At 36.3% G+C, this 26,083-nt stretch overlaps 1 protein-coding gene across 1 annotated transcript in view; it reads left to right on the top strand.

Moving 5' to 3' along the window:
- The first annotated feature begins 385 nt into the window (after window positions 1–385).
- The window catches only part of LOC149244822 (uncharacterized), a 127,520-nt gene continuing 101,822 nt past the window's right edge, over window positions 386–26,083 (top strand). Inside the window, exon 1 of the mRNA XM_089375028.1 lies at window positions 386–1,296. Coding sequence (XP_089231154.1) covers window positions 394–1,296 — 903 coding nt within the window. The 5' untranslated portion in view covers window positions 386–393. The remainder of the gene's footprint in view (window positions 1,297–26,083) is intronic.

Consider the following 26,083-nt stretch of genomic DNA (forward strand, 5'->3'; position numbering starts at 1 on the left):
TTTCCTAACTATGATAGACTGCAAATAATTTTTTTTGTTTACAGTGATGACTATGGAAAGCTTGTGAGGAACATTGAAAACACTGTAATGGAACACGTCAAACGGGACCCGTTAGAGATCCCTCCTCACGCAGTTGGACTAGACCAGGCCTGGAAGGATTTGCATGATCAAATTAAGAAACAAAGCTCCAAAAAGGTGGTAGTAATTGCCGGATTAGGCGGAATAGGGAAGTCAACTCTGGCGAGACATATCTTCAACGAATTGAGCCGTTCGGAGTTTAGAAGGGCTTCTTATTTGTTTAACGTCAGAGAAACAGATGATCATGATTTGCAGGGGCAGCTCTGTCGTGATTTGCTGGGCAAAAATATGGTACGTAGCTGGGAGGGGAAGATTATGTTACGAAACAGTCTAAAAGGATTAAAAATTTTGATTGTTTTCGATGATGTGGATGACAGGCACGAAATAGAAAGCGTACTGGATGTACATGCTGTGGAAGAGGGTAGTCTGATCTTCGTAACATCTCGTGATAAAGATGTTGTGAGGGCCTCTTATAAAAACATTTCATTCGTGTATGATGTAGAGCCATTGAAGAACAAGCATGCCCGAGAATTGTTCTGCTATCATGCCACCCGTCAATCAAATTCAATTGAAGGCTGCGCAGATTTGGTGGAGGATTTTTTGAAAATTTGTGAGGGTTTGCCTCTCTGCTTACAAGTTTTGGGGGAGCAGCTATCTAGCAATTCCGATAGAACGCACTGGAAGCGGCAGTTGAAATTATACTCTCAAGGAGCGAGTCTGCCCGAAGCAAAGGATGTAATGAACAAATTATTAAAATGGAGTTGCAAAGATATGGACAGCGAAGAGCGAAGGATGCTTTTGGACGTGGCTTATTTCTTGGTGGGAGAAGACAAGGAACTGGCTGTTCAAGTGTTAGAGGGATTAGATTATATGCAGGACGTTCACTACTCCCTCAAAAGGCTCTGTGAAACTTACCTCGTAAGTTTCAAGAACGACGTGGACTATCATCATGATGAAACTAAAAGGGGGCAACTTCGACAAAGGCAGATTCTGCGAAGATTCAGAGATTGGGAACCTTCTGAGGAGGCGGGATCGGTAACAATCCCAGATTTCCAACATTTTACGGAGGAGGTATCGCAATCATTGTCAGCGGCTTTAACGAAGCGCAGTTCAAAACTTATAATGCATAATGAAGTCCGGGAAATGGCTCGATGTATTGTTAGAGAAGATCAAAGCGAGCCACTCCGCCTTCGCTGCGCAGTGGATTTCGAAAAGCAGGTATGCTAAGTTTCGATTTCCTTGCACTTCTCCGCTTCTAATTATAATCTTTTTGACATTTTGACTTTAGATGTTTCCTATAATGGCTAGTTTGAAATTATGCCATTTGATGTTTTTAAAATTATGTTTTTTTAATAACCGGAGATTATATTGTTTTTTCTTTTGTTCAATAAAAAAATTGCTTTTTAAACCGATTCTAGGTTTATTAAGATTTAAAAAAAATATTACGCTAAATATTTTGAAAATAAAAAAATAAATTTTAATCTTTTCAATATAAAAGTAGTAAATTAAAAAATAAATTTTAATATTTTTAATAATTTTCAAAATAAATTTTAATCTTTTCAATATAAAAGTAGTAAACTAAAAAAATAAATTTTAATTTTTTTAATAATTTTCAAAATAAATTTTAATCTTTTTTTAATAATTTTCAAAATAAATTTTAATCTTTTCAATATAAAAGTAGTAAATTAAAAAATAAATTTTAATCTTTTTAATATAAATAGTTTTTCGTAATGAGTTGATTGTTAATTTTATTTGGTTTTAATTTAAATAATAAGATATAAAAATATTTAAAAAAAAATCTATTCAATTTTTGCACAAAAGAATGTTAGGTAGATAGCTATCTACTATTTTTTTTATGCAAGAATGCCATGTGATAACTGTCCACCATAGTTTAAGTAAATATTTGCATAAAAATGGTGGCCACTATCTATATAGAAATTTATTGTAAAAGAATTCCTAATTATCTTTATTTTCACTATATGTCTACTAGTTACAAAGAAATTTCAAAATATGTTGAAACTCCCACATAGTAAAGTGTTAATAATTATAAACTTTATGTATTTCTATAATTTTGGTCATTTGATTTGGAATTAATAAAATTTTAAAAAGTGTTTAAATATTAAATTCTGGCACCAATAACTTTGGTTGTCAATTATTTTTTGCACAAGGCATGAACTAACCAGCAACGCTCCATATTAAATTTATTATATTTTGTAATTAGATATTTCTAGTAATTAAACACTAGTTAAAAAATATGCCTTTTGATGTTTTGTTAAGATGGTAACAATGGTTAAATTTAATATATGTGTGTGTGAGAAATATTCATTTTTATATGTATGTTTGCATGATAGAGAGATATCTCTTGCATCTATTTTTATAACAATATATTTTAGATATAAGCAAACTCCCAATAGTTGAAAATAATTAATATTATTTTGTATTAATGGAGAAATGGTTACACTAGTTGTAACGTATCTCCTTAGTTTAGGATTTGTTCCTAGAGTTTAGGAGTTTGGTGCAACTTCCTCATTTCTAATAAATGTATTTAATGATGTAATTGTTCATTGATGAATAGTAGAGTGTACGGAGAGATTTCTCCTTGTTTGAGTGCAGTCTCTAGGTGCAGTACTCACCTGTGAGCTGTAACTCCTCCTTTTCAATTCAAAGTCTGATTTTTATCTTGGTATCAGAGCACAGAGTAGGGATGCATCATTGATTTCAGATCTGTAGTGGCGGTAGAGTATATATATGGATTTGTAGAATCAGGTGGACTGCAGCAACACCTGAAGACAGGTCTCAGATGACTGATCATCTCTGAGCGCAAGAAAGTGTTGGCGCAGTTTTGTCGGGAACAGTCGCGCTTTTTTTGTGTGGAAAGAAGAGCTAGTGCGGATTTTTAAGAAACAGTCGCGCCACTTAGTGCGGGTTTGAGGGTGATAAGCACGCCAACGCGCCAGAAAGTACAATTAGCGCGGAAAATCAAGGAAGAATCGCGGCAATTTGGGGAGACGCGTCGATTTTGTTTTGGGCGCGGACGTTTCACTGTTGAAGAAGCGCCGACCTTCTTCCCTTTGTTTCTGGCGCAGATATTTCGCTGTCAAAGAGCGCCAACCTCTTTCTCATTGAAAAATCTGCGATTTTTGCAGATCAGAGTTGCCCGGTGGTGGCACTTTGGATTTCCGGATCTGTTCGGTGGCAACAGAGCGGAAAGCCCGGTGGTGGCGTATTGGAGTTCCTGATCTGCTCGGTGGTAGCAGATCGGACTGGCTCGGTGGTGGCGTATTGAAGTTCCGGATCTGTTCGGCGGTAGCAGATCGGACTGGCTCGGTGGTGGCGTAGTGGAGTTCCGGATCTGTTCGGTGGCAGCAGATCGGACTTGCCTGGTGGAGGCACATTAAAGGTATAATTTTTTTATTTTTATTTTTTAAATTTATTGTTTTGTTGAAATTTCCCCAACACAGAGGTTCGGATCTGGTATAATTCAATATGAATAACAGTTTAGATTCGTACCTCCACGAGTCTGGCAAACTCGATGGATCGAATTTCAACAACTGGAAATTCAAGATGCAGACTTTGCTTGAAAGCGCGAATGATTGGTCGATTGTTACAGGAAGTGAGCTGAGATCAGGTTCAGCCACACAAGAACAAGATTGGGATAAAAGGGAGACGAAAGCAAAGGTCATATTGAAGATGTCCGTCAAGGACAATGTTATCCCACATATTAGAGATTGTAAATCGGCTGCTGACATTTGGACGACTATTAAAAACCTATACCAGATGCAGAATTCAAATCGTGTCTTGTCAATCAAAGGCAAGCTGTTTGCATTGAAGATGGAGGAGAATGAATCCGCTGCTGGATTCATTGCGAGAGTCAAAGACCTGAAGGACAGATTGGGAGATATCGGAGAGAAAGTTTCCGATTCAGATCTGGTCATGATCACGTTGAATGGAATGATTGATGATTACCAGACATTTATCACAGGGTTGTCAGTAAGGGAGAAAGCCCCTTCATTTGAAGAGCTGACAGGGATTCTGATACAGGAAGAAGAGCGTCGAAAAAACTTGAAATCACAGAGCAATGACCTTGCTCTGATGGCAAAAAGGAGATAGTTTAAAGGGAAGCAGCATTAGAAACCGCAGCAACAGTAGCAGAGAGGAGCCAACACATTTCAGAAGAGACCGTTTAAAGGTATGTCTGCTAATAATTTTCCCATCAAGAAATGTTTTTTCTGTGGAAAACCTGGACATGAGATTAGAGATTGTTATAAGAGGCAGGCAGATGAAGGGAGAAACAAACAGAGGAAACATAAGGGTTACTTTGTCAAGGAAGAGGAGGATCATAGCCATGAACTTATACTATTTATAGTCGATCATGCTCTTTCAGCTTCAACGGGAGATGAGGACGACATATGGTATGTTGACTCGGGTGCATCCTCACATATGACTGGTAAGAAGGACTGGTTTGACTTTCTTGAAGAAACTTCATGTGGGTCGAAAATCTATTTAAGAGATGATAGTGGACATGAGATCAAAGGACATGGTGACATTCTGTGAAATTACCTAGTGGTGACATTAAACACCTTAAAAATGTATTGTATGTTCCAAGAATTAAGAAAAATTTGGTCTCTGTCTCAATGATTACAGATCAGGACATGTAAGTTCAATTCTTTAAGACTAATTGTGTCATTAAGGATAGCCAGATGGAAACAGTTGCAACAGGAGTGCGCGTGGGGAACCTGTACAGACTAGATGTGAAGAGTATGCCACAACAAGCAATGGTTGCAGCTGGATCAACAGCCAAAAATATCTGGCATCAGAGATTCGGCCATCTTAATCTGCAAGACCTCATCCTACTTCAGAGAAAAGGTATGGTTGATGGACTCCCTGTTTTCCATAATGTTAAGCTGGATTGTGATGGATGTGCATTAGGGAAAATGCATAGAGAAGAGTTCCCTTTGCATGTTAATAGAAAGGAAAGAGACATTTTAGAACTGGTGCATACAGACATCTGTGGACCCATGCAAACCAGGTCATTAGGAGGAGCATATTACTTTCTCTTATTTACAAATGATTGCACTAGATTTTCATGGGTATACTTTCTGAGTAAAAAGAGTCAAGCTTTTCAGTATTTTAAAGAGTTTAAATCCATGGTAGAAAACCTAACAAGAAAAAGGATAAAAATTCTCCGCTCAGATTAAGGGGGAGAATACAGGTTGGGAGAGTTCATGGATTTCTGCAAGCATCATGGGATTGTGCAACAGTTTACAGTGCCTCACACTCCACAGCAGAATGGAGTGGCAGAATGAAAGAACAGAACTCTTGTGGAGTGCGCAAGGAGCATGCTTCAAGGTAAGGGTCTATCAAATGGTCTTTGGGCAGAAGCTATTAACATTGATGTATATTTAAAGAATAGTAGTCCTACTAGATGTTTAGGCTTCAAAACCCCTTTTGAAGCATTGTTTGGATTCAAACTAGCAGTGAGTCATTTAAGAATATTTGGGTTGAAAGCTTATGCTCATATACCCAAGGCAGATAGGAAAAAGTTAGATCCTAAAGCCCTGAAATGTATATTTGTTGGATATGGCACTGAGTTCAAGGCATATAAGTTATTTAATCCAGTGACTCACAAGGTTTTTGCAAGCAGAGATGTTATATTTCATGAATAGGTTGAAGAAGGAAAGAGTGACCCTAACAGTGATTGGCACATTCCATTGCTATTGGAAGAAAACAGTGAGGAAGATGAAGAGCTGGAGGAGAAACAAGAAGAAGAAGTAACAGATGATGTAATCAATGAAGATGCAAGTTTAGAAAAGGCTGAAATTGAGGTAAGTCCCCTACCAAGGAGATCAGATAAGAAGACTCGATTATCATCTAAATTGAAAGGCTATGCTTTAATGTCAAAGATTTTAAACATTGTAGAACCTGCAAATTATGAGGAAGCAAGTAAATCTGATGCATGGAACGCTGCAATATATGAGGAAATAGAATCAATAAACAGAAACCATACTTGGGATTTGGTTGAATTGCCTGAAGGTAAAACCCCCATAGGATGTAAATGGCTTTATAAACCAAAAATAAATGCAGATGGGAGTATAGAGAAACTTAAAGCTAGACTGGTAGCAAAGGGTTACTCACAGAAAGAGGAAATAGATTTCGATGACACCTTTGCTCCTGTAGCCAAATTAAACACCATTAGAATGCTAATTTCCTTAGCAACAAAACACAATTGGCAACTACACCAGCTAGATGTTAAGTCTGCATTTCTAAATGGTGAATTAAAGGAAGAAATTTATTTAGTACAGCCTGAAGGTTTTATGAAAAAGGGACAGGAACATCTTGTGTGTAAATTGAAAAAGGCACTTTATGGTTTAAAGCAGGCACCCAGGTCGTGGTATGAGAAAATTGACTCATTTTTTGTTCAACATGCCTTTCATAGGAGCTTGAATGATCCAAATCTGTATACCAAGTTTAATAAACAAGGGCAAATTATTTTGATTTTTTTGTATGTAGATGGTATGATCATAACAGGGAATGCTAACAAGTCGATCAAAGAAATCAAACAGCAAATGTCACAAGTGTTTGAGATGAAAGATCTCGGAAACCTTCATTATTGTTTGGGATTGGAGGTATGGAGAGACTCTGGACAAACTTTTCTTACTCAAGGGAACTATGCCAGAAGCTTGTTGGAAAGGTTCAGAATGGAGCAATGTAGATCAACAGCAACACCATGACAGCAGAATTTAAAGTTGAGCAGTGACGATGGTACTAAACAGGTGGATGCTACCATGTACAGACAGATAGTTGGCAGTTTGATATATCTGACTACAACTGGACCAGATTTGACATATTCTGTTAGTGTGTTGAGCCAGTTCATGTCAAAACCACTTGAAAATCACTGGGTCGTAGCAAAAAGTGTGTTGAGGTATCTTAGTGGTACTAGTAATTATGGCATTTTGTACACTGACACTTCTGATGTTATTCTAGCAGGTTTTTCAGATTCCGATTGGGTAGGTAACTTGGATGATCGAAGATCTATCACAGGTTACGCATTCAACATTGGATCCGGGTTCATAGCATGGAGCAGCGAAAAGCAGCACACTGTAGCTCTATCTTCATGTGAAGCTGAGTACCAAGCATTGTGGGCAGCCATATGTGAAGCTATCTGGTTGAGAAGACTTCTCAACGATGCAGGAGGAGCAGAAAGAATCAAATGTTATCAAAACCGACAACCAGAGTACCATCAAGCTTGCAAACAATCTAGTCTTTCATAAAAATACCAAGAATATTGATACTCAAGTTCATTTTGTTTGAGAGAAGCAACAGTCAAAAGAGATCTGTGTTGAATATTGTAAAACTTGTGATAACATGGCTGATATTTTTACTAAGCCTCTTGGGCATGTCAAGTTTGAATTGTTTAGAGGGATGCTAGGAGTTCAGGATAATCCTTTCTCCATTAAGGGGGGAGTTGAAAATAATTAATATTATTTTGTATTAATGGAGAAATGGTTACACAAGTTGTAACGTATCTCCTTAGTTTAGGATTTGTTCCTAGAGTTTAGGAGTTTGGTGCAACCTCCTGATTTCTAGTAAATGTATTTAATGATGTAATTGTTCATTGATGAATAGTAGAGTGTATGGAGATATTTCTCCTTGTTTGGGTGCAGTCTCCAGGTGTAGTACTCACCTGTGAGCTGTAACTCCTCCTTTTCAATTCAAAGTCTGATTTTATCTTGGTATCAGAGCACAGAGTAGGGATAGCCTTATCTTTTTTTAGGATGCATCATTGATTTCAGATCTGTAGTGGCGGTAGAGTATATAGATGGATTTGTAGAATCAGGTGGACTGCAGCAACCCCTGAAGGTCTCAGATGACTGATCATCTCTGAGCGCAAGAAAGTGTTGGCGCGGTTTTGTCACGAACACTTACTTATAGTAAGAAATTGTACTTATAAACTCTCAGATAAACCATGGTGTAGTAGTAGGCTCGTTACTACACAAACCATGGGTTTTTGGGCATGCTACAAAATGCTTGTCTCTATCCTAACTTAGATCATGCAATCCCACACCATGCACCTTGAACCTTAAACTCTGAAGCTTGGGGGTTTAAACTTGTGCTCATGGTCCATCTTTATTCTATATAAAAAAACCTATGGTGATAGAGTAATGAGATTAAAGGGTATTTTAGTTGTTCAATAAAAATAATAAAAATGACATAACAATTTTTTGTTTGATTTGAGAGTTTTTGTGTAGTTTGTTCAGTTTTAGCATGCTCATAATACATCCCATTTTTTAAAAAATGGATCTACTTAGCGGTTGGAAATGGAAATCTCAAAACGTTCCTTAAATTTATAATCCAATCTGAACATGATCACATTCCTCTCTTTCAAATCTTGGAATGCCTACTAAAATGGTCTATCATTACTTATTACACAATCATGGATTTCCTCATAACACATACCCTGTATATAATTATTGTTTTAAATATTAGAATCCTTCCAAATCCCTATTTAAAAGTAAAAATGGGATCAAATTTGTTTTATTATTTATAAGATCTTTTTTCAATCCAACTTCTCATGTTGAATGTTGAGATCAATTGCTCCTATTCAAAATACATTACACAACTAATGGGTTTGAGCATGCTAATTGAGAATTATTCTACATGACTTACAAAAGCTATGAAATTATATGAACAATGAATATACATAATTTTCCTAAATTATTGATCAGTTTCACAATTACTAACACCATTCAATATGTTATTCTTTAATGTGTATATCTATAATTTCACTAAACTTTATTTAGTTTATGCCCAACCTAAAATTAATAAAATAAAACTTACCTCAATACAAAATTTACTATGGTCAAAAACTAATAAAATAAATATAATAATAACATTTAAATAACAAACCTAAATAAACATAAAACATCAATTCAAAAATAATTTTGACGCCAAAAAAACCATTAAAACAATTTTGACCAAAAAAACCATAGTAAAAATACTTTGGTAAAGTGTCCATCAAATTTATACTCTCGGAAGATTAGTTCTCGATAATATTAAAATATTCCTTAAAAAAAAAGAGAAAGAGGCAATGAAAATTCCGATTACAATAGAAACCAAACATAATTAGTTTTATTATCACGATAAAATTTCTTAACGTTATTAGTTTTTCTCTTTCACTGGTGTGTTGTGAAAAAAGGTTAAAAGGACAATGTACTATATAATCCAATCACAGAAATAGTATTGGGCAAGAAGACATTACAGAAAGACTTGTCGTTGAGGTATCAGTTTATTTGTTCTTCTAAACTATGTCGGACGCTTCCCAAAAGAAAAATCCAAAGTCTATTACTTCAACAATTTTAACTTTGGGATGGCATGTTAAACACAAAGTCTATCGCTTAAATATTTCCAACTTTTGGATGGTCTAGGATTAATAGCATCAGTAAAACAACATCAGTAGAAATAGCATAACAAATTGCAAACGTGGACATTCTTCACCTTAGGTTAAAAAAATCCATGTGAAAGAGGAAATGAGTTTGTATGGGATTCAAAACATTGCATAACTAATTTCTGATTTTCCAATTTAAACGTTGCGAGGTAACGAAAATGTTAAATGGGAACAAATTATCCACACAGTCGGTAATGTACAAGAAAACATTACATATAAAGTTATTTGTATTTTAAACAATGTCCATTGGATTTCTGAGAAGAAAAATCCAAAATTTCATTGTCATTTCTCACTATCGAATAATATATCAAACATTACAGACTTTGCATTGACTATCCTTCAAGCATCAGAATTTCGTGTCTCTCTATATCCTTTACATTACACTAACGTAGAGATGTATGTTGTGGGTGGGTGTGTTGCAACCACAACCGACTTCTCTATTTTTCGAGAGTATGCAGACTTATATTAATTGTAAATACCAAAGGCTCTAGATAATGGTGCGGCCACAAGAGTTTTTGATGGAAATTTGGATGTGTAGCTTTGTTTATTACAAAATATTGGTGAAAACTATTAAGTCTATTATTTTCTTCTCTCCAAATTATATCTATATCTTTAAAGTGAAGATTTAAGGTATTTTTTTGCTAAATTTTCAGTATGTTAAATGCTCTAAATTTCCATGTGTTTCTCAACTGCCGAGTTGGTTTTCAGTAGTTTGATTCCATTTAGTTGCTCTAAACATTAAATGTGGAATGTAAATTTTACTTCCCTTGACTTGTTTAATTTCAAAAGCAAAGTTTGTGAAGAGAGCTTCTCATCCAACAAAATTTGACTCTCATGGTTTTTTAATATTTTTGGTTAACACCTTCTTCATAGCTGAAGCATCAGTTATAAGAAAAAGCTTTTATTTATTAGGTGTATATCCAACTTATCAATGCAATTCTAAGTAGTTTTCACTTCTTTTTCAATGGTCGAATAGTTTTTCTCTAGGGTTCCACACAAGTGAGGCACACTGAATAATTTACTCCTGGCCTTCTTTGAGTTGTTTGAGGATTACTTCCCATCCTATATCACTCGCATCCATTTCAACAATCTTTGGCAAACTTTCATAAACATAGAGGATAGGAAGAATTTTTACCTTCTCTTTTATCTTTTTAAGTGCTCCATACTCCATAGTTCTGGTTTTTTTTAGTCTTTGATTTAGAACCTTTCTATCCTACGCAGGGTCTTTATAAAAATTACAGTCATAGTTTAGACAACCAAAGATGGGTTTTGTCTTTTATTTCATTTGGGAAATTTCTCTGCAAATGCCATTGCATGCTGAAGAGCGATCTTGCCATTTTCAATGACGTGTCCAAGGAATTTAACCTTGGTCTCGAAGATTTCCATATTATTTTTGCTTAGAATGAAATCACTACTTTTGAAAACTTGTTTAAATTTATGTACATGCTTAAAATGTTCATCAATTGATCTAGAAAATATCAAAATATCATGAGATGATAATGGTTAGCTATCATGCTAGGGTATCTAAGATATTTGTTTTGGGGGGTTTTGTTTTAATTTTTGGAGGACCAATGTCTGAAACAATTTTAAATCAGTGATGACTAAAGTTGTTGAATAATACTAATATTAACCAAAGGGCTAGGGTATCTAAGATATTTGTTTTGGGGGGTTTTGTTTTAATTTTTGGAGGAACAATGTCTGAAACATATTTAAATCAGTGATGACTAAAGTTGTTGAATAATACTAATATTAACCAAAGGGCTGCTATTAAAATCCACACAGTGATTTAGCTTATATGGTGATGAGTAGAAACAAAAAAATGTTATGACTATTATAGTTTTCAAATAGAAAATTAAATAACCATAAGTAAGAAAACCTTCAAACAATGTTTAGAAAGTTTGACAAAATATGCCCAAGATTACAAAAATACCGATGATTTTATGATTTAGAGGGAATTACTTAAACAAACAGTTTTTATAATTCATTCTCTTTAAAGATGATCTTTTCAGAAAGCTTATAAGAGTGAATTGAGACTCAACTACTCCTATATGGTTATCTTTGTAAAACTTAAGAATACGAAGAAAACAAGTGAATGAAAATTGGAAAACTTACAAGGAATACAAAATTGTATGAATCAAAATTCAGAATCCTTTGCTTTGGTATTAATGATTCAGAAAAAGCTGAGTACATTTAGTGATTACAAATGTTTCTTCAAGGGTGCCACCCTTAATAACTCGTTAAAGAGAGTTATTTATACAATCTTAGAGATAAGAAAATATCTTAAACAAATTTACAAAAATAGATTAATACAAAATCAAGAATATGAACTGATAGTAGATTATTTTGGTGTTGCACTGTTGGTGACTTTTGAATGCTGTTGAGTTGTTGATGACTATCCGTAGAAATGTTGATTGTTGTTTGATTCTCCTTTTAGTCAAGTAAATTAGTTAACTATTCCCAGCGTTTCTTATCTGGGATAGATAACTTAGTCACCCTTCGATAAACCTCATCCATTTCTATATATTTAGTAAAAGTGGGTTTCACTAAAAATATATGTCTAATTTCATTTAGGATGGAAAAGGTATCTCTGAGTGCATTCAACACAACCCTTGGTGTTGCTTCACCTCTTATGTTTGAAACTGTAGCTACATTGGTACTAACCTCTGCAAGTTTTCAAACATAGTCTTCAATGGGCATTAATTTATCATTTATCACCAGCATAGAGGGAAAACCCTTACTGGTCAAGGGTTCCAACTTACTGAAAAAACATTGAACTATAACATTAACACTGCTGCATTTATCCTCCAACTGAAGAATGAGATTTCAATAGCTTCCTGAGCTTTTTCCAACAAGTCCTTTTGATCAAAGATTATCCTGATATAAGGCGAGATATCTTTGATTGATTCAGTATTCTCTTCCCTAACATTTCCTTTACCAAACCCAGTTTATTTCCAAGGTAAGATTCTTTGATTTCTTTATGCAATACCTCAATTTGACTTTTTTCCCTCTGCAACTCAGTTGCATGTGAACTGTATGTAATTGCTTTCATGTGTTGTAATGTCTTCAGTTGATCCTGTAATTTCTTCATTTCCTCTGTCTGAATAGATAGATTCTGCACAACTCCTACTGTTGTTCTTGTAGTTGCTGATGTGCCTGAGGCAGAAGCTGTAGTTATAGAGACTGCTTTAAGAGGAACTACATCCATTGGAATGTTGGCCCTTTTTACAGTTTCCTCTTTCTCTTTGACAAGTTTCTCCATTTTCTCCTCCATCTGTTTTATTTGCAGATTTTGTTCCATGATGAGCTTCATCATGTCAGATTTTTGAGTTTCAGTTTCTTCAATCTCTTTAGTCATTGGGTCCTTTGAAGCTGGCAATTTTAGCTGCTTCCTTAATGCTGAAATCTCAGTATTTTGTCTTGACAATTTCTTCTGCAGTCTGTTAGGTTCCTATACCAATAGGAGTCATAATTTTTGAATGATTAAGATTAAACCTGTAATATGTACATACCTTTTCTTGTGCAAATGTTTTCCATATTCAAGAAAAAATTAAAAAATGTAAAGAGGGTATGTCCTAAAAGAAAAATGAAAGGACAAAAAGAATATAAAGGTTAAAAAAGATGAAAAATATGAACCCCAATAAAAGAAAATAAGACCATGAAAGTGTGCAAACCAAAAATGCCACTACCATTTATTTTTTATGAAGCATAATAATGATTGTGTGCAGTGAGTTATTCATGCCACAATCCATGGTAATCAAATAGTTTAATCTTGGTTACTCCATGATTTGAATTTCATGTTATAGATAGAAAATAAAATCTGACCAAACTGTTTAATCTTGGCAGATAATTAGATTAGGTAGAGTAAATAAAAGGAGCTCAATAGTTTAATCTGAGTCCTTGGATATAATAAGGTTAGACTTAGATAGCTTACTTTTGTAAAAGAAAAGAAAATGTTTTGATAAGGGTTTTCCAGCTTAAGTGCACCCTAATAAACATAAGAAAAATGGTAGGATGAGTAGGTGGGTAAGTAGAAGAATGGTTGGAGAATTGTGATGATTGTTAGATAAAAGCATATTCATCATATTCATCATCAAAGTTATAAGTATGGATAAAATTGAGCATGTCTCAAATCCACAAAGTCAAATTGATTAACCTCCCTCACTCATTACACCTTTCACATAACTAATTTCCAAGAAAAGTCTTAAGTACCTAAAATCTTAAGTCAAAGGGGCTCAGAGCATTTCTCTAACTTCTGGAGGGACCGGACCCTCGGCCCAATGACTTATAGGTCCTAAGTACTAAAAGGCCCCTCATGAACATTCACCCCCTTTAAAAACATTCATATTCCCCAAAAATCCCCTTTTCCTATGAAAAAACATTATTTTCCTAATGAAAAGTCATTCCCCCCTAATAAACCCCTTTCTCTAAGGATAACACCTTGTTATCCTAGAAAAAGTGATCACCCCCTATCAAAAAACCACTTTTTCCAAAGAAACCCACAAGAACAACACTAAGTCTAAGTTATAATGTGTTTATAAAAGCAAATAAATTATGAATACACATTTAACTTAGCGCTAAGTTATTTTTCGCTTTCAATTCATATTAATTTTAACTTTATATATTAAAATCCCAAAAAAGAAATATAACCCTTCCCGTATATCATTATAAATAAAACCCTTATATTAATACCCCACCCTGAAAGTTTGAAACATAAACTTTATAATAAAACCCTACCCCGATAAAACGAATTAATTGATTGATCCGCGGTTAATTAATAATCAACCTCTGCCAATGAAATCACCCCCGATGCCTTTAACCCACCATAATCTGTGATTAATTAAAACCCGCTACTCTTAAACCTTCACTGGACCCCTCCATTAAGCTTCATGACAAAACTCTGCCCCGATCACCGTACGATCAGGCCCCCTTCGATCCAATAGTGGACGATCATATTGGGCAGCCTCCGAAGTCTGACCTTTACCCGCCTGATATGGGTCGTTTTCTTGTTGGGTCCCGATGCTACGTGGCGCCTGATGAATGGCATCAGGCGGCGTCCCCCCAAAACCACTCTAGCCCAAGCGATGTGCGATCAAACCCACTTACCGCCTCCCGCTAGACGAAAAAATGTCCCATGTCTCGCTAAAAGCCAAACGTACTTGTTCCCATAAGCCTGCCAAACAGTTGACTTTGCGAATAAAACTAAAAAAAATTCATTATTTTTTGTTTTATCGTGGAAAAAGACGCTCAGGCCTCCATGCAAGCTACAGATTACGTAAAACTGCCAACCCACGTCCGACCGCCAACTTGTAGAAGCCGCTAAACTTCCAATCCACTCTTCAGTCACCTACACCTCCTGTAACTGTGCACAGTCGTCCAGTAGCCCATTCAGAGCCAAAACTAGGTATTTATTCAAATTCACCAAGAAACCTTGTCTCATTCCCAAACATGTTACTAAATTGCTTTAAGTTATTAAGTAATTAAATAAAAGAATTGCTCAGAAACCCCAAACTACTCTGAATTGAACCAAATTGTTCCAATTTGACTAAAAACCCTTTTTCCCCATTCTTAAATCAACAAGAACTAAGAATGGCCACTCCCATCGACATTGATGTCTGACCACTTTCCACTCCCCACCTGGATTTAGACCATCTCCCTTTGGTAGACAAAGACTTCCAAATCAAGGACACCATTGTTCAAGAATCCCCACTGAAATTATACTGCCAGTACAAAGACCAGTACTTAAACCATCAGAAAAAATAGGTCTTTGGGAGTCTGTTGAAGCCTCGAAAATCGGGTCTACAACAAGGGGGATACCCGCCCGGTCCGGACCTTGGTTGGCAGCTCCTTTTCGGTTTGGTATAGCGGGTCTGACTGGGGATATGGGACCAGTTTCCCAATTTATGAGTGTGTGTGTGTGTAGAATTTGATATTTCTGATCTAATGGTTCCTAATTAAGATGCTCTAATTCTAATTCTAATCTAATGACATGCTATTGTATTCTAATAAACAGAAACATCTAAGTCTATACTAACCCGGGGTGTAATCCTTCTGTTATGCGATCTAAAATGATTTCAAATAACAACTGGTAATAAAGATCATTCAGCTGTTATATGAAAAGAATTCAATATAGATGAACCACTTCGCATAAAAAGTTAAATGAAACAGTTGTGAAAAACATATCGCATAATAAGCTACTCATACATTAAGCATAAACAAATAGTTATCACCGTAAAAAAGTGCCAAATGATAACGCAGGCATTCACACATTAATATATAAATAATTGAAACTGAATATCACTTTAACACATAAGGCAGAAATAGTTAAGAGATAGAAGTACCATTTATAACTAGTCCTACTCATGAGCTTCAAGCGACAATGATTTATCTCTCCTTGATCTAACATCCACTAAGAGTACAGAAGTGCAACATCAGTAACAGATAATAAATGCAAACATCAACAAATCATGTTCCATTCATTCATCAAAACCTCCTCGGAGGGTGCAAAAGTGCATGTTCTGAGGACAAGTTTTTGACAAATTTCTGGACCCTTCTCTAAATGCACGAGGAGGGTTTAAATACTACTTAACTAAATCTAAAAATAACTTATTACAAAAAATGTAGGATACGGTTTAAATGACCGTCCTAATTTTAAGAAAATAAAACAAAATTAAAACTAAAATTGAATGAAAAATTAAAACTACTTCTGTATCTAGTCCTTAAAATCGCATGTATGCGGCATCTGTTTGAGAAGAGTCGGCTGGACGACTTCCGATTTTAGCTGAGCTGAGAAAACAGAATCAACAAGAACTGGCGCCATTTTCTCGGCCGTATTGATGATACACTTAAGAGTCATCCACTGGCTATGTGGCTTTACCAAGTATGCCGAGTAATAATCCTAGTTCAACTTGGTTAACCCTTGGATTGCTTTTGCCTTTTCTTGAGCTCTCTGCTTCCAATCTGTTTGTATTTGCTGTGCGTTAGGTAAATATCCTGGAGTGGTCTCTGCGATCAGATTTGCCCTGTGCAAGTTTTCATTTACACAATCAATAATAGAGCTTGCTGTTGTGGCTGCTCCTTCTGCTGCTTGTTCTGCCTCCCTGATTTGCTCGTCCCATTTGTTAAAGAGCATGTCTTTGTGGTCTTCATTGATCCTGGGTGCGCCTGCTCTTTTTCCCTCGTCTGTTTGTTGCCAAGCCAAATATGCAGTCACCCATTTATCAATTGAATCATAGTCACTTCGTAAATCTACAACTTGATTAGTAGTTTTATCACTTATTTCACAATAATAGTTCCACTGCGATATTTTTTGGCCCAACGCTTCCTGTTGCTGTAGTAATTGTTCATTCAAGGAAATGGATTCTGTGATAAACTCTGTAAGTTTAGGATCATCCCTTTGCATCTCTTGTAGATCCTGTAACTGCTTTCCTTTCTCATCCAAACTTTTCTGATATCCTATCTGCATTTGTTGGAAGTCCTGCTGTAACCTTTCAAGCTATTTTTGTGCTTCATTGTTAGCGTTAGCTTGTTGCAACTGTTGTTGCAAAACTTGTATCTGATCTTCCTTTTCTTTTAGCAACTGTTGTACCTCAGATGCTTTATCAATAGTTGCAGAGGCATATGCTCCTGCAATCTGAGATAGTTTGGTGAGATTCTCAGTGGGATTGTTAGTTGGATCTTGCCACAGGACGTCTAATTGTTCTGCGTCTTGAGAGAGCATGTTTTCCAATTTCCTTTTCTTCCTCTGTCTTCTTACTATTGCTTTGTGTTGTGGGCTATAAAATATATCAAGAGGAGGAATTTCTTCTATTTTGAGCATAAGCTCAGAGGATGGGGCAATAGGAATATGCTCCATATCTGAGACATTGCTGACTGTTCTTGTGACTACTTCTTTTGTTACCTGTGCATTGCTCACAGGTGTTTTTATGGTTTTTCCTTCAAGATTGATCAAGTCATTGAAGGTTTCCCATTCTTTATCTAGTTCGGTTGTGACTGGCGGTGGCTGAATGACGAGAGGGGGAGGATCTCTTTGTGGAGAGGTAAAAACCTGTTGCTGTAGAAGTTCCATTGACTGGGCAGTATCTTTTACTGACCCTTCGCTCTTATCCTGTTCATTTCCGGATCTTTTAGAATGTTCAGATGTTTCTTTTCCAGACTTGGATTTAGATCCGTTTGTGCTTGAACTTTGACTAATACTAACACTTGGAGTCGGTTCCCTTGCGGGTTTCAGGCGTAGTTTCTCCAAAGGAATACTCGCTAACCTTCTTTCTTTGTATATTTTGAACTGTTGAAATTGTTCTAGAGAGAATTTCATTTGGGCTGCATGCAGAATTTCTTCAAGTGTGCTTTTCTGTTGGAATATGTCATCAAACCGGTCATCTTCTCCAGAAAACACCTTAATCTTGACTGCGGTAGTGAAATTCTTAGCAATATCATATGGGTCAAATGGTCTTCCTGAAAATTTGAATAACTGTAAACATGTTATGTTTTTTACTTCTATGAATGCGTGGCCTACATCAAAAAGCGAAAAGACCCCACATGCTACAGGAAACTGTGGCCATATAGCCTTCTTTTTGTCTTTCAAATCTTTAGTCAGACCACCTTCTCCACAGGTTTGATAAGCAATTTCTCGAGCCATTAGTTTATCAGGAACATACAAGGGTAGGACATGAGGGGGAGCAGAACTTCCAAATACCCTGACATAAGTAAACAATTCCTCCCCGAACCATCTCACGACAGGGAGTATGTCTACCTCTGTTTCAGGAGAGAATCTCGGAGCATCTTTATCATACAACATTCTGTACAAGGACAACATGATTCCATGACAAATCTGGTAAAAGTATGGAGCGAACTTAGAGTCCCACAATTCTTTATGATAGACATGGATGGGTAAGGGGTCTTGAGTTGTCCACTTCCAACCCATCACGGGAAATTTAGACACATAACATATCGCATCCATTACATATGCAGATAGGTAAAAAGGAGGATAAATTCTCTGAGCCGCAGTTCTTTTGGACCGGTAACTTACAATGGCCATGACTAGGTTATCAGACAAGATTTTGGCCCAATCTACAATAGTGGCATTTGTGGCGGCATCCAATAACGGTAGCCATTCGGATGAAAATTTGTTGATATTTGGCATTCCAAATATTCTACAGAGCATGGTAGCAGCAAAGCAATATGGGGAGGTAAGGGAACCAGTATTGTACATACCGTGTTTATCTTTCTTCAGCGGTTCGTCCCTCCTAGACCAATCTTTGGTGGTTTCTGCCAGGTCCTTATTTTCCTTTACAAATTTCTCCATAAACTGCCTGTTATAAGTTGCGTGTGGCTCCGGTAGATGATACATGAGCTTTAAATCCTGCGCAGCGAATGAACCGATGAGTCCTTACCCCTGAGTTTTGAACTGTCTATTTCTGATATCAGCGCTGTCCAGTATCTACCTGATCATGTCCGTGTATGGGAGAATTTTGGGCCTTGCTGCTATCCGGTGCAAGAATGAGCAAGCTAGCTCTGTAAGGGATGGTTCAGAAGAACCATTTGAGCCCGCGGTAGCAGTAACTTCCATTACTCTGGTATTTTCTTCTTCAAGCAGGTTATACATGCCTTCCCACGTAGCAATTCATGCGTCTCTGTTACAGGCCGTGTCTGTATATACGGGCGTCATTTCTTTTTCTTCGGAGCTTGGAGCTTTGCTTTTATTTCCCATTTTATCCTACGTATTTCTTTGTATTGGCTTCTGTTCTCCGTTCCTGCAATTCAAAAATGAAGTGAAAATGAATGACAAGGAAGGGTGATGGGAAAGTTTTAAATGCCGTAGACACATCAAGTATACCACCTTACGTGAGATGCTTCTTTCGATAAGCATGAAACCATATTCCATTAATAACTGGCCACTAACTCGTTTATTAGCATTAAAGCGCATAACTAGGTTTCAGTTTATGGAAAATACTTTTTTGAAGCATGCGCCAGAAAGATCTGCGATGAAGCGATTTTGCGATTTGCTTCACAATATCACAGATCGCAACATCGCAAAATTGATCACTTGTGACATTGCATTATCGCATTGTTGTTGTATCGCGATATCGCAATATCGCAATATCGCATATTGCATGAACGTTATATATGATAAGCTTTGTTACCCTATTTTCTGTGATTTGCGATCGGCGGCATCGCATATCGGTAGGTTAAAGTTTTTCAATGTAAGCTATGCTGAATGCGATGTGATATTATCGCATATCGCTATCTCGTAAATGTTGGAACTTCGGCTTGTAAGGTGGTTTTCGGTCATCTTTTTTGCGATGCGATATTCCTAAGGAAATATTTTGCCTTACCTTACCATAAAACTTAGATTTTTAGCTTTTCCAAGGGAGTTTCCTAAGCTTCATGATGGTAATTTTATTCGAAATAAAAATAAATTAAGCACTAATCTGATTTTTAATTTTTTTAACTAAGGGTCCCCACTTATTTAGTATTAGGAATAACACTAAATAAGAAGGGGGGTTGTTGCTGGCCACAACAATTGGCGATTCACTCGAAAGAACCAGTTATCTCTGTCTTTCTTTTGAATTTTCTAAACTTCCAAAACAGAAAATTTTCTAGAAAGTTAAACTCTACTATAGAAAGATAAAGTACATTATGCTTTAACCTGTTAATGAGATTTTGTTTCGACTATTTCCAACTTTGATTATTTGCTTCCTCTAGCTAGTCCTTGTATCTACATCAGTCATTACTTAGTTTATAAAGATAAAAACAAAGTCTTCTCTGTAAATCAGTTTTGAATATGCTCATTTGTTGTTGGTAGAGCCTCTGCTGCCAGCAAGCGTTCATAGCCTCGACAAGGTTACCTGTTTACCCAGCAATGATTCTGTATCCTACTTAGAGAAATATACAATTTTCAAAAAGGAATCCATTTCCACACTTATTGCTTTCATTTTCTTTTTATCCTTAAAGAACAATGTCTTGGTTTGGTAGCCAATTCATGACATAGCCATTCACTGATTTATAACTATGTTGAACAAGCTGGCTCGTGATGAGACCCCTTGTCTTATGATTGCAACAATCTTGAGTCATTGCCCTGTTGTGGTATACAGTATTGGCAAAGTTAACAAGCTATAATATCTATGATCATGATAAGTCGGCTCGTGATGAGACCTCTTACTCTTTAAGTTGAAGTGTATCTTTGGATCATTCTCTGAATATTGTAGTTTCCTAGGTGGGGAGGAAGTCATTGTTTCCTTAAGATAGCTCTGGACGACAAAAGTAGATTTTTTTTAAAAGAGCTTTTCTACAGAGAGTCTTTTTTTTGTTATTGATACCTTTCATTGTACTGATACAAAACAATTTCTGACTAAAGGTTGTTTTCATCAAATTTTATGAAGTTGAAACTAGTATCATATCTAGGCTAGAGTCTTTAACTGTATCTTTCAATAATAAAGATCAATTTTCCAAAAGATTTGCTATTTATACAAGCGAAAAAAAAAATAATCAAAATCTGAAAGAGAATTGGTGTCTTATTCGTAAATGCCTAATATAACCAATCACAACTGGTTTATTATGAAAACATTTAAGGGAGAATTAGGAATTTTCTGATAAGAGGTAAATATTTCCTTGAACATGTATATGACATGAAAAGAGCTAATTGCTTCCTTTATTTTTTGACCTACAGAAAAATAAATCATCTACATAAACAAACTAACTAAATTCATTCTACTCCTATTCTATCATTATACATGAAAATGACTAGGTATAGTCATATTTCCAGTGTAACCATTCTCTCATTTTTATTCCTGCATATATAAACAGTTCAAATGTTAGAAATAAAAATAAAAATCTTGTTGAACTAAGAACATTAAATCTGAAATCAGAATGTACAACTATTGTTAGAAGTTGATTTAAAATCTCCTTCTTATGAAACTTTCTTTCCAATTGAACACCAATTGGATCATAGAAATCTGGATGAATTTCTATTAAGGATTGAGGGATGTTCAAAGGAAGATATAACAGGCCAGATTGAAGATATGAATTTTTAGATTCAAAGGCCTGGAAGATATTGTTAGTGTTACGTGTAAATGTTAAGCTATTGATAGATTTCCATGAAAGAAAAGTTTCCAAATATAGCTTTTTGAATGAATCAATGTAGAATGGACATAAATCTTTCAAATGAAATGGAAAATTATTAATTGAATTGGATTGCTGGCAGATTTCTAAAAATACATCCTCTTGTTGACATTGTCTCTGAGAAGATAGAAGCTTTTGATAAAACATTGGTGTCGATTGAAATTGAATCAGAATTGGCTTTTGATGCTTTTGAAAAACTTCAACTTTCCAACAGGGAAATACATCAATTGAATGTTTAATAGTAAGGTGCTCCATATGCCAGCGTAATGTATCAAAAATCTGAAAATTAAATTTTGAAAATAAATCTGATTTTTTTTTTTTTCTAAGTGCGTGCTAATTCTATATTAAAAAAGGAAAATATTTACAGAGCTTTTAGATTTTACAAAAGAGGCCGAGGCCATTCTTTGAGCTGAAAAGGCTTGACAATCTGTCTATCCGCCTTTACTTGAAACCCAGAATCACTATCTGCCCTATGATTTCTTGAAGACAAAAAACTAATAGTCCTGCTGACAGAGATACTGTGGACACTAATAGAGTAGTGCCATATTACATTGTGAGCTTTAAAGCAAAAAAAGATTACTGCTATGACTTGGAACCAGCAGCAGTATCTGTAGAAAGCTAGAGAGTTGAAAAAGCTAGAGAAAGACATAAGAAACGAAGACATTAAGACCAAAACCAGAAGAAATCACCGGAGTAGAATATGTAAGCTGGCTGGCTGGGTCCGCTGGAACGCTGTCACCATAGCTGGGGGAGTCAATCCAGATGACCATCCCTTCTTCAGGATCAGGGGGAACTGGGACACCTGGGACGTCTTCAGCAACATTCAAGTCTGGAAGTTGCAGAATTTCCTGAATAGAGAGATCGTTGCCTGAGTCCTCCCGTGGTTCTGCTGGCTGCGCTAAAACGCTGGGAGCTGGAACCTCAACATCGCGTCTCGTCTGGTGAACCAGACCCGTCATATCCGCAATAAAAACATCATTGTCATGAGCTCGGGGAGGGGAGCTAGGGTCCTCTTCCGTGATAAAAACTGAGAAATTTACCACAACTTCTGGATGCGCTAGGCGGCTTGGGAAGCGAAAGCGAAAGGATTGATACGTGCCCTGCGGAAGCAAGCACTCCTGCTCAGAATCATCCGTATCTGGTGAAGGGGGCGCCTCGTTGATTGGAGAAACAGGCTGCACACTGCCCCTGTCCGAGCTTACCCTCACCCCAGATCTTCCCCCTCTTCTGGGGATACCTCTATCCCTTGGCATATTGCCAGAAGCAGCAGAACCGCCTATACTGCAAGAATCTCTGCGAGAATGAGCGGGATAGCTTCCTCCGAAACGCCTGTGCATAATTTGCCCGCGATGAGCCAGAATACAATGGCAGGTTCCTATAAATAATAAAATTGTCATAACTGCAGCGCGTGGGAGTCCCTTGGCACCTCCCCTGCTACCCTTGGAGCTCTGTGCCACCAAACCAGACGTTAATGCCATCCCACGCCTGCTCTGAGTTGGCCTTAAGGCCGCGTCCCGTCGGCTCCTCTGCATTCGCTTGAAACCTTGCGCTGCCCCTCCAGGAATGAATGCTCTCCGACGCCGTTCCGGTAGCATCCTTAATGCCATGTCCCGTCGGCCCTGCTGCTGAGTTAATTCTGCCGTCCGATGACCACCGCGATGACAACAATACTCACAGCAATTACCAAAGCTCTCCACGCGCAGGGGATGAGGATCCGTCCTGCCTCCCAGTGGCTTAAGCATTGGAGTTAATGCCAAGTACTAACACCCGCATCCGGGTGAAAATAAATCTGATTTTACACCAAATAAGTGAGAAAATAAAAATGGGATGAAATCTTTATCTGTACAACTAGTGTTATAACACAATTGGGATCGTTTTGAAATAATTTCCTCTTCACAAGGATTGGCCAGAACTATGGAATTTGAGTAATTTCGAATTCCAATTTGTGAATTAGGCAGAGAATTATGATTATGAACAGGCACGAAGGCTTGATCATGATATGAATCATAGACTGGAATACTTTTTTGGATAGTGAAATCATGAAGATGATTTGCTGCTTTAGAATGAGGATTGGTTGAAATGGTTTTTAAATTAAAATACCTCTCATTTTCAGATGTTACTTGAAGTTTCTGATGATTTTCTCGAGATAAATCAACATCTTCAATGTCAAAGTAATTATCATAAATGACTTCACAAGATTTTCTAGATTTCCCTTCAATTTCATCCAGTATATCCAAACAAGGAGGGACAAGTATTTCATGTTCGTTAATGGCAAAAGAATGCTCCATAATTGCTTCTCTATCTTGAAAAAAACTTAATGGTGATTCATTTAAGTCAACCTCTGTATTTTATGAAATATCATTAATACCGAGAGGGGTAAAATTACCATCATTAAAAATATCAGGTTAAAGAGAAAAATGTGACTCTGAAATAATGCATTTAAAAATATCTCTGTTTGAGAATTCTTGTGCATTATGTTCATCGTAGATTTTAGGTTTTGGATCATACCTTTTTGTACTTATGTTTTTTGGAAGAAGATTGCTTTGCTGCTCTGATCTTGGCATTTGCTCATCATGAAAAGATTCAGAAATTTGTACAACTGTTTGCATGCTATTTTTTACCTTGATTCTTGTTTGCACTTGTTGATTTGCGATCTTATTTTCTGAATTTGCCTCAAAGTTGCTTTCAGATTCCAAGGCGACCCTTCTTCCAAAATTGCTGCTTTTGTCTTCTTGTATTTGATCAGAAATATCTTCTAAGCTTTGTGAAACCTCTTCATCACTACTTATTTTCACATCCGAATTGGATTTCTCATTTATCTTAGAGGGAAATTGAACAAAGCTTGGACTAATTTCATATGGACCGGAAATAGGAGGCAGAGAATAATTATGATCAACATAATCTAGTGATTCTTCATTTATGAGTTCATTTTCAACATTAAATTTTAAACAATTTAAATGAAATCGAATATTAAAATCTCTAACAGACTCATTTTCTTTTCGTAGATACTCAATCTCATCATATACCTGATCATAATCATAGCGGTCAAATTTACAAACAAAAATGGTGACAAATTGATCCCAGTTGTGAATCGAGGCAACCGGAAGGATTCTACACCAGTTTCTAGCTTCTGCTACAAATGTGAGAGTAAAAATTCTGCATAAAATGCCTTCATCAATTCCTTGGAAATTAGAATTTGAAACATTTTGAATGAATTGAAGGGCATGATTAAAAGGAGAAGAATTTCTTTTACCATTGAATTTTACCTGAGACAAGAGTCTTACCACTTCGGGTGGAGTGTTGGAAGATGCACGTACATGGATACAACTCCAAATTGGAAGTTTAAGAGGAGCCATCGTAATTTAAATACAATGTTAAAATTAAAAAGACTCCAACAGACAACATGTTTCAGGCCCTCCTTCTAGCGCCAAATATGTTGAAGCCCCAAAAATCGGGTCTACAACAAGGGGGATATCCGCTCGGTCCGGACCTTGGTTGGCAGTTCCTTTTCTGTTTGGTATAGCGGGTCCGACTGGGGATATGGGATCAGTTTCCCAATTTATGAGTATGTGTGTGTGTAGAATTTAATATTTCTGATCTAATGGTTCCTAATTAAGATGCTCTAATTCTAATTCTAATCTAATGACATGCTATTGTATTCTAATAAACAGAAACATCTAAGTCTATACTAACCCGGGGTGTAATCCTTCTGTTATGCGATCTAAAATGATTTCAAATAACAACTGGTAATAAAGATCATTCAACTGTTATAAGAAAAGAATTCAATATAGATGAACCACTTCGCATAAAAAGTTAAACGAAACAGTTGTGAAAAACATATCGCATAATAAGCTACTCATACATTAAGCATAAATAAATAGCTATCACCGTACAAAAGTACCAAATGATAACTCAGGCATTCACGCATTAATATATAAATAACTGAAACTGAATATCACTTTAACACATAAGGCAGAAATAGTTAAGAGATAGAATTACCATTTATAACTAGTCCTACACATGAGCTTCAAGCGACAATGATTTATCTCTCCTTGATCTAACATCCACTACGAGTACAGAAGTGCAACATTAGTAGCAGATATTAAATGTAAACATCAAAAAATCCTATTCCATTCATTCATCAAAACCTCCTCGGAGGGTGCAAAAGTGCATGTTCTGAGGACAAGTTTTTGAAAAATTTCTGGACCCTTCTCTAAATGCATGAGGAGGGTTTAAATACTACTTAACTAAATCTAAAAATAACTTATTACAAAAAATGTAGGATACGGTTTAAATGACCGTCCTCATTTTAGGAAAATAAAACAAAATTAAAATTAAAATTGAATGAAAAATTAAAACTACTTCTGTATCTGGTCCTTAAAATCACACGTATGCAGCATCTGTTTGAGAAGAGTCGGCTGGACGACTTCCGATTTTAGCTGA

The sequence above is a fragment of the Pinus tabuliformis genome, chromosome 8 (assembly GCF_031772625.1).
Source record: "Pinus tabuliformis cultivar Carrire ecotype Pingquan chromosome 8, CPIR1, whole genome shotgun sequence".
NCBI lineage: Eukaryota > Viridiplantae > Streptophyta > Pinopsida > Pinales > Pinaceae > Pinus > Pinus tabuliformis.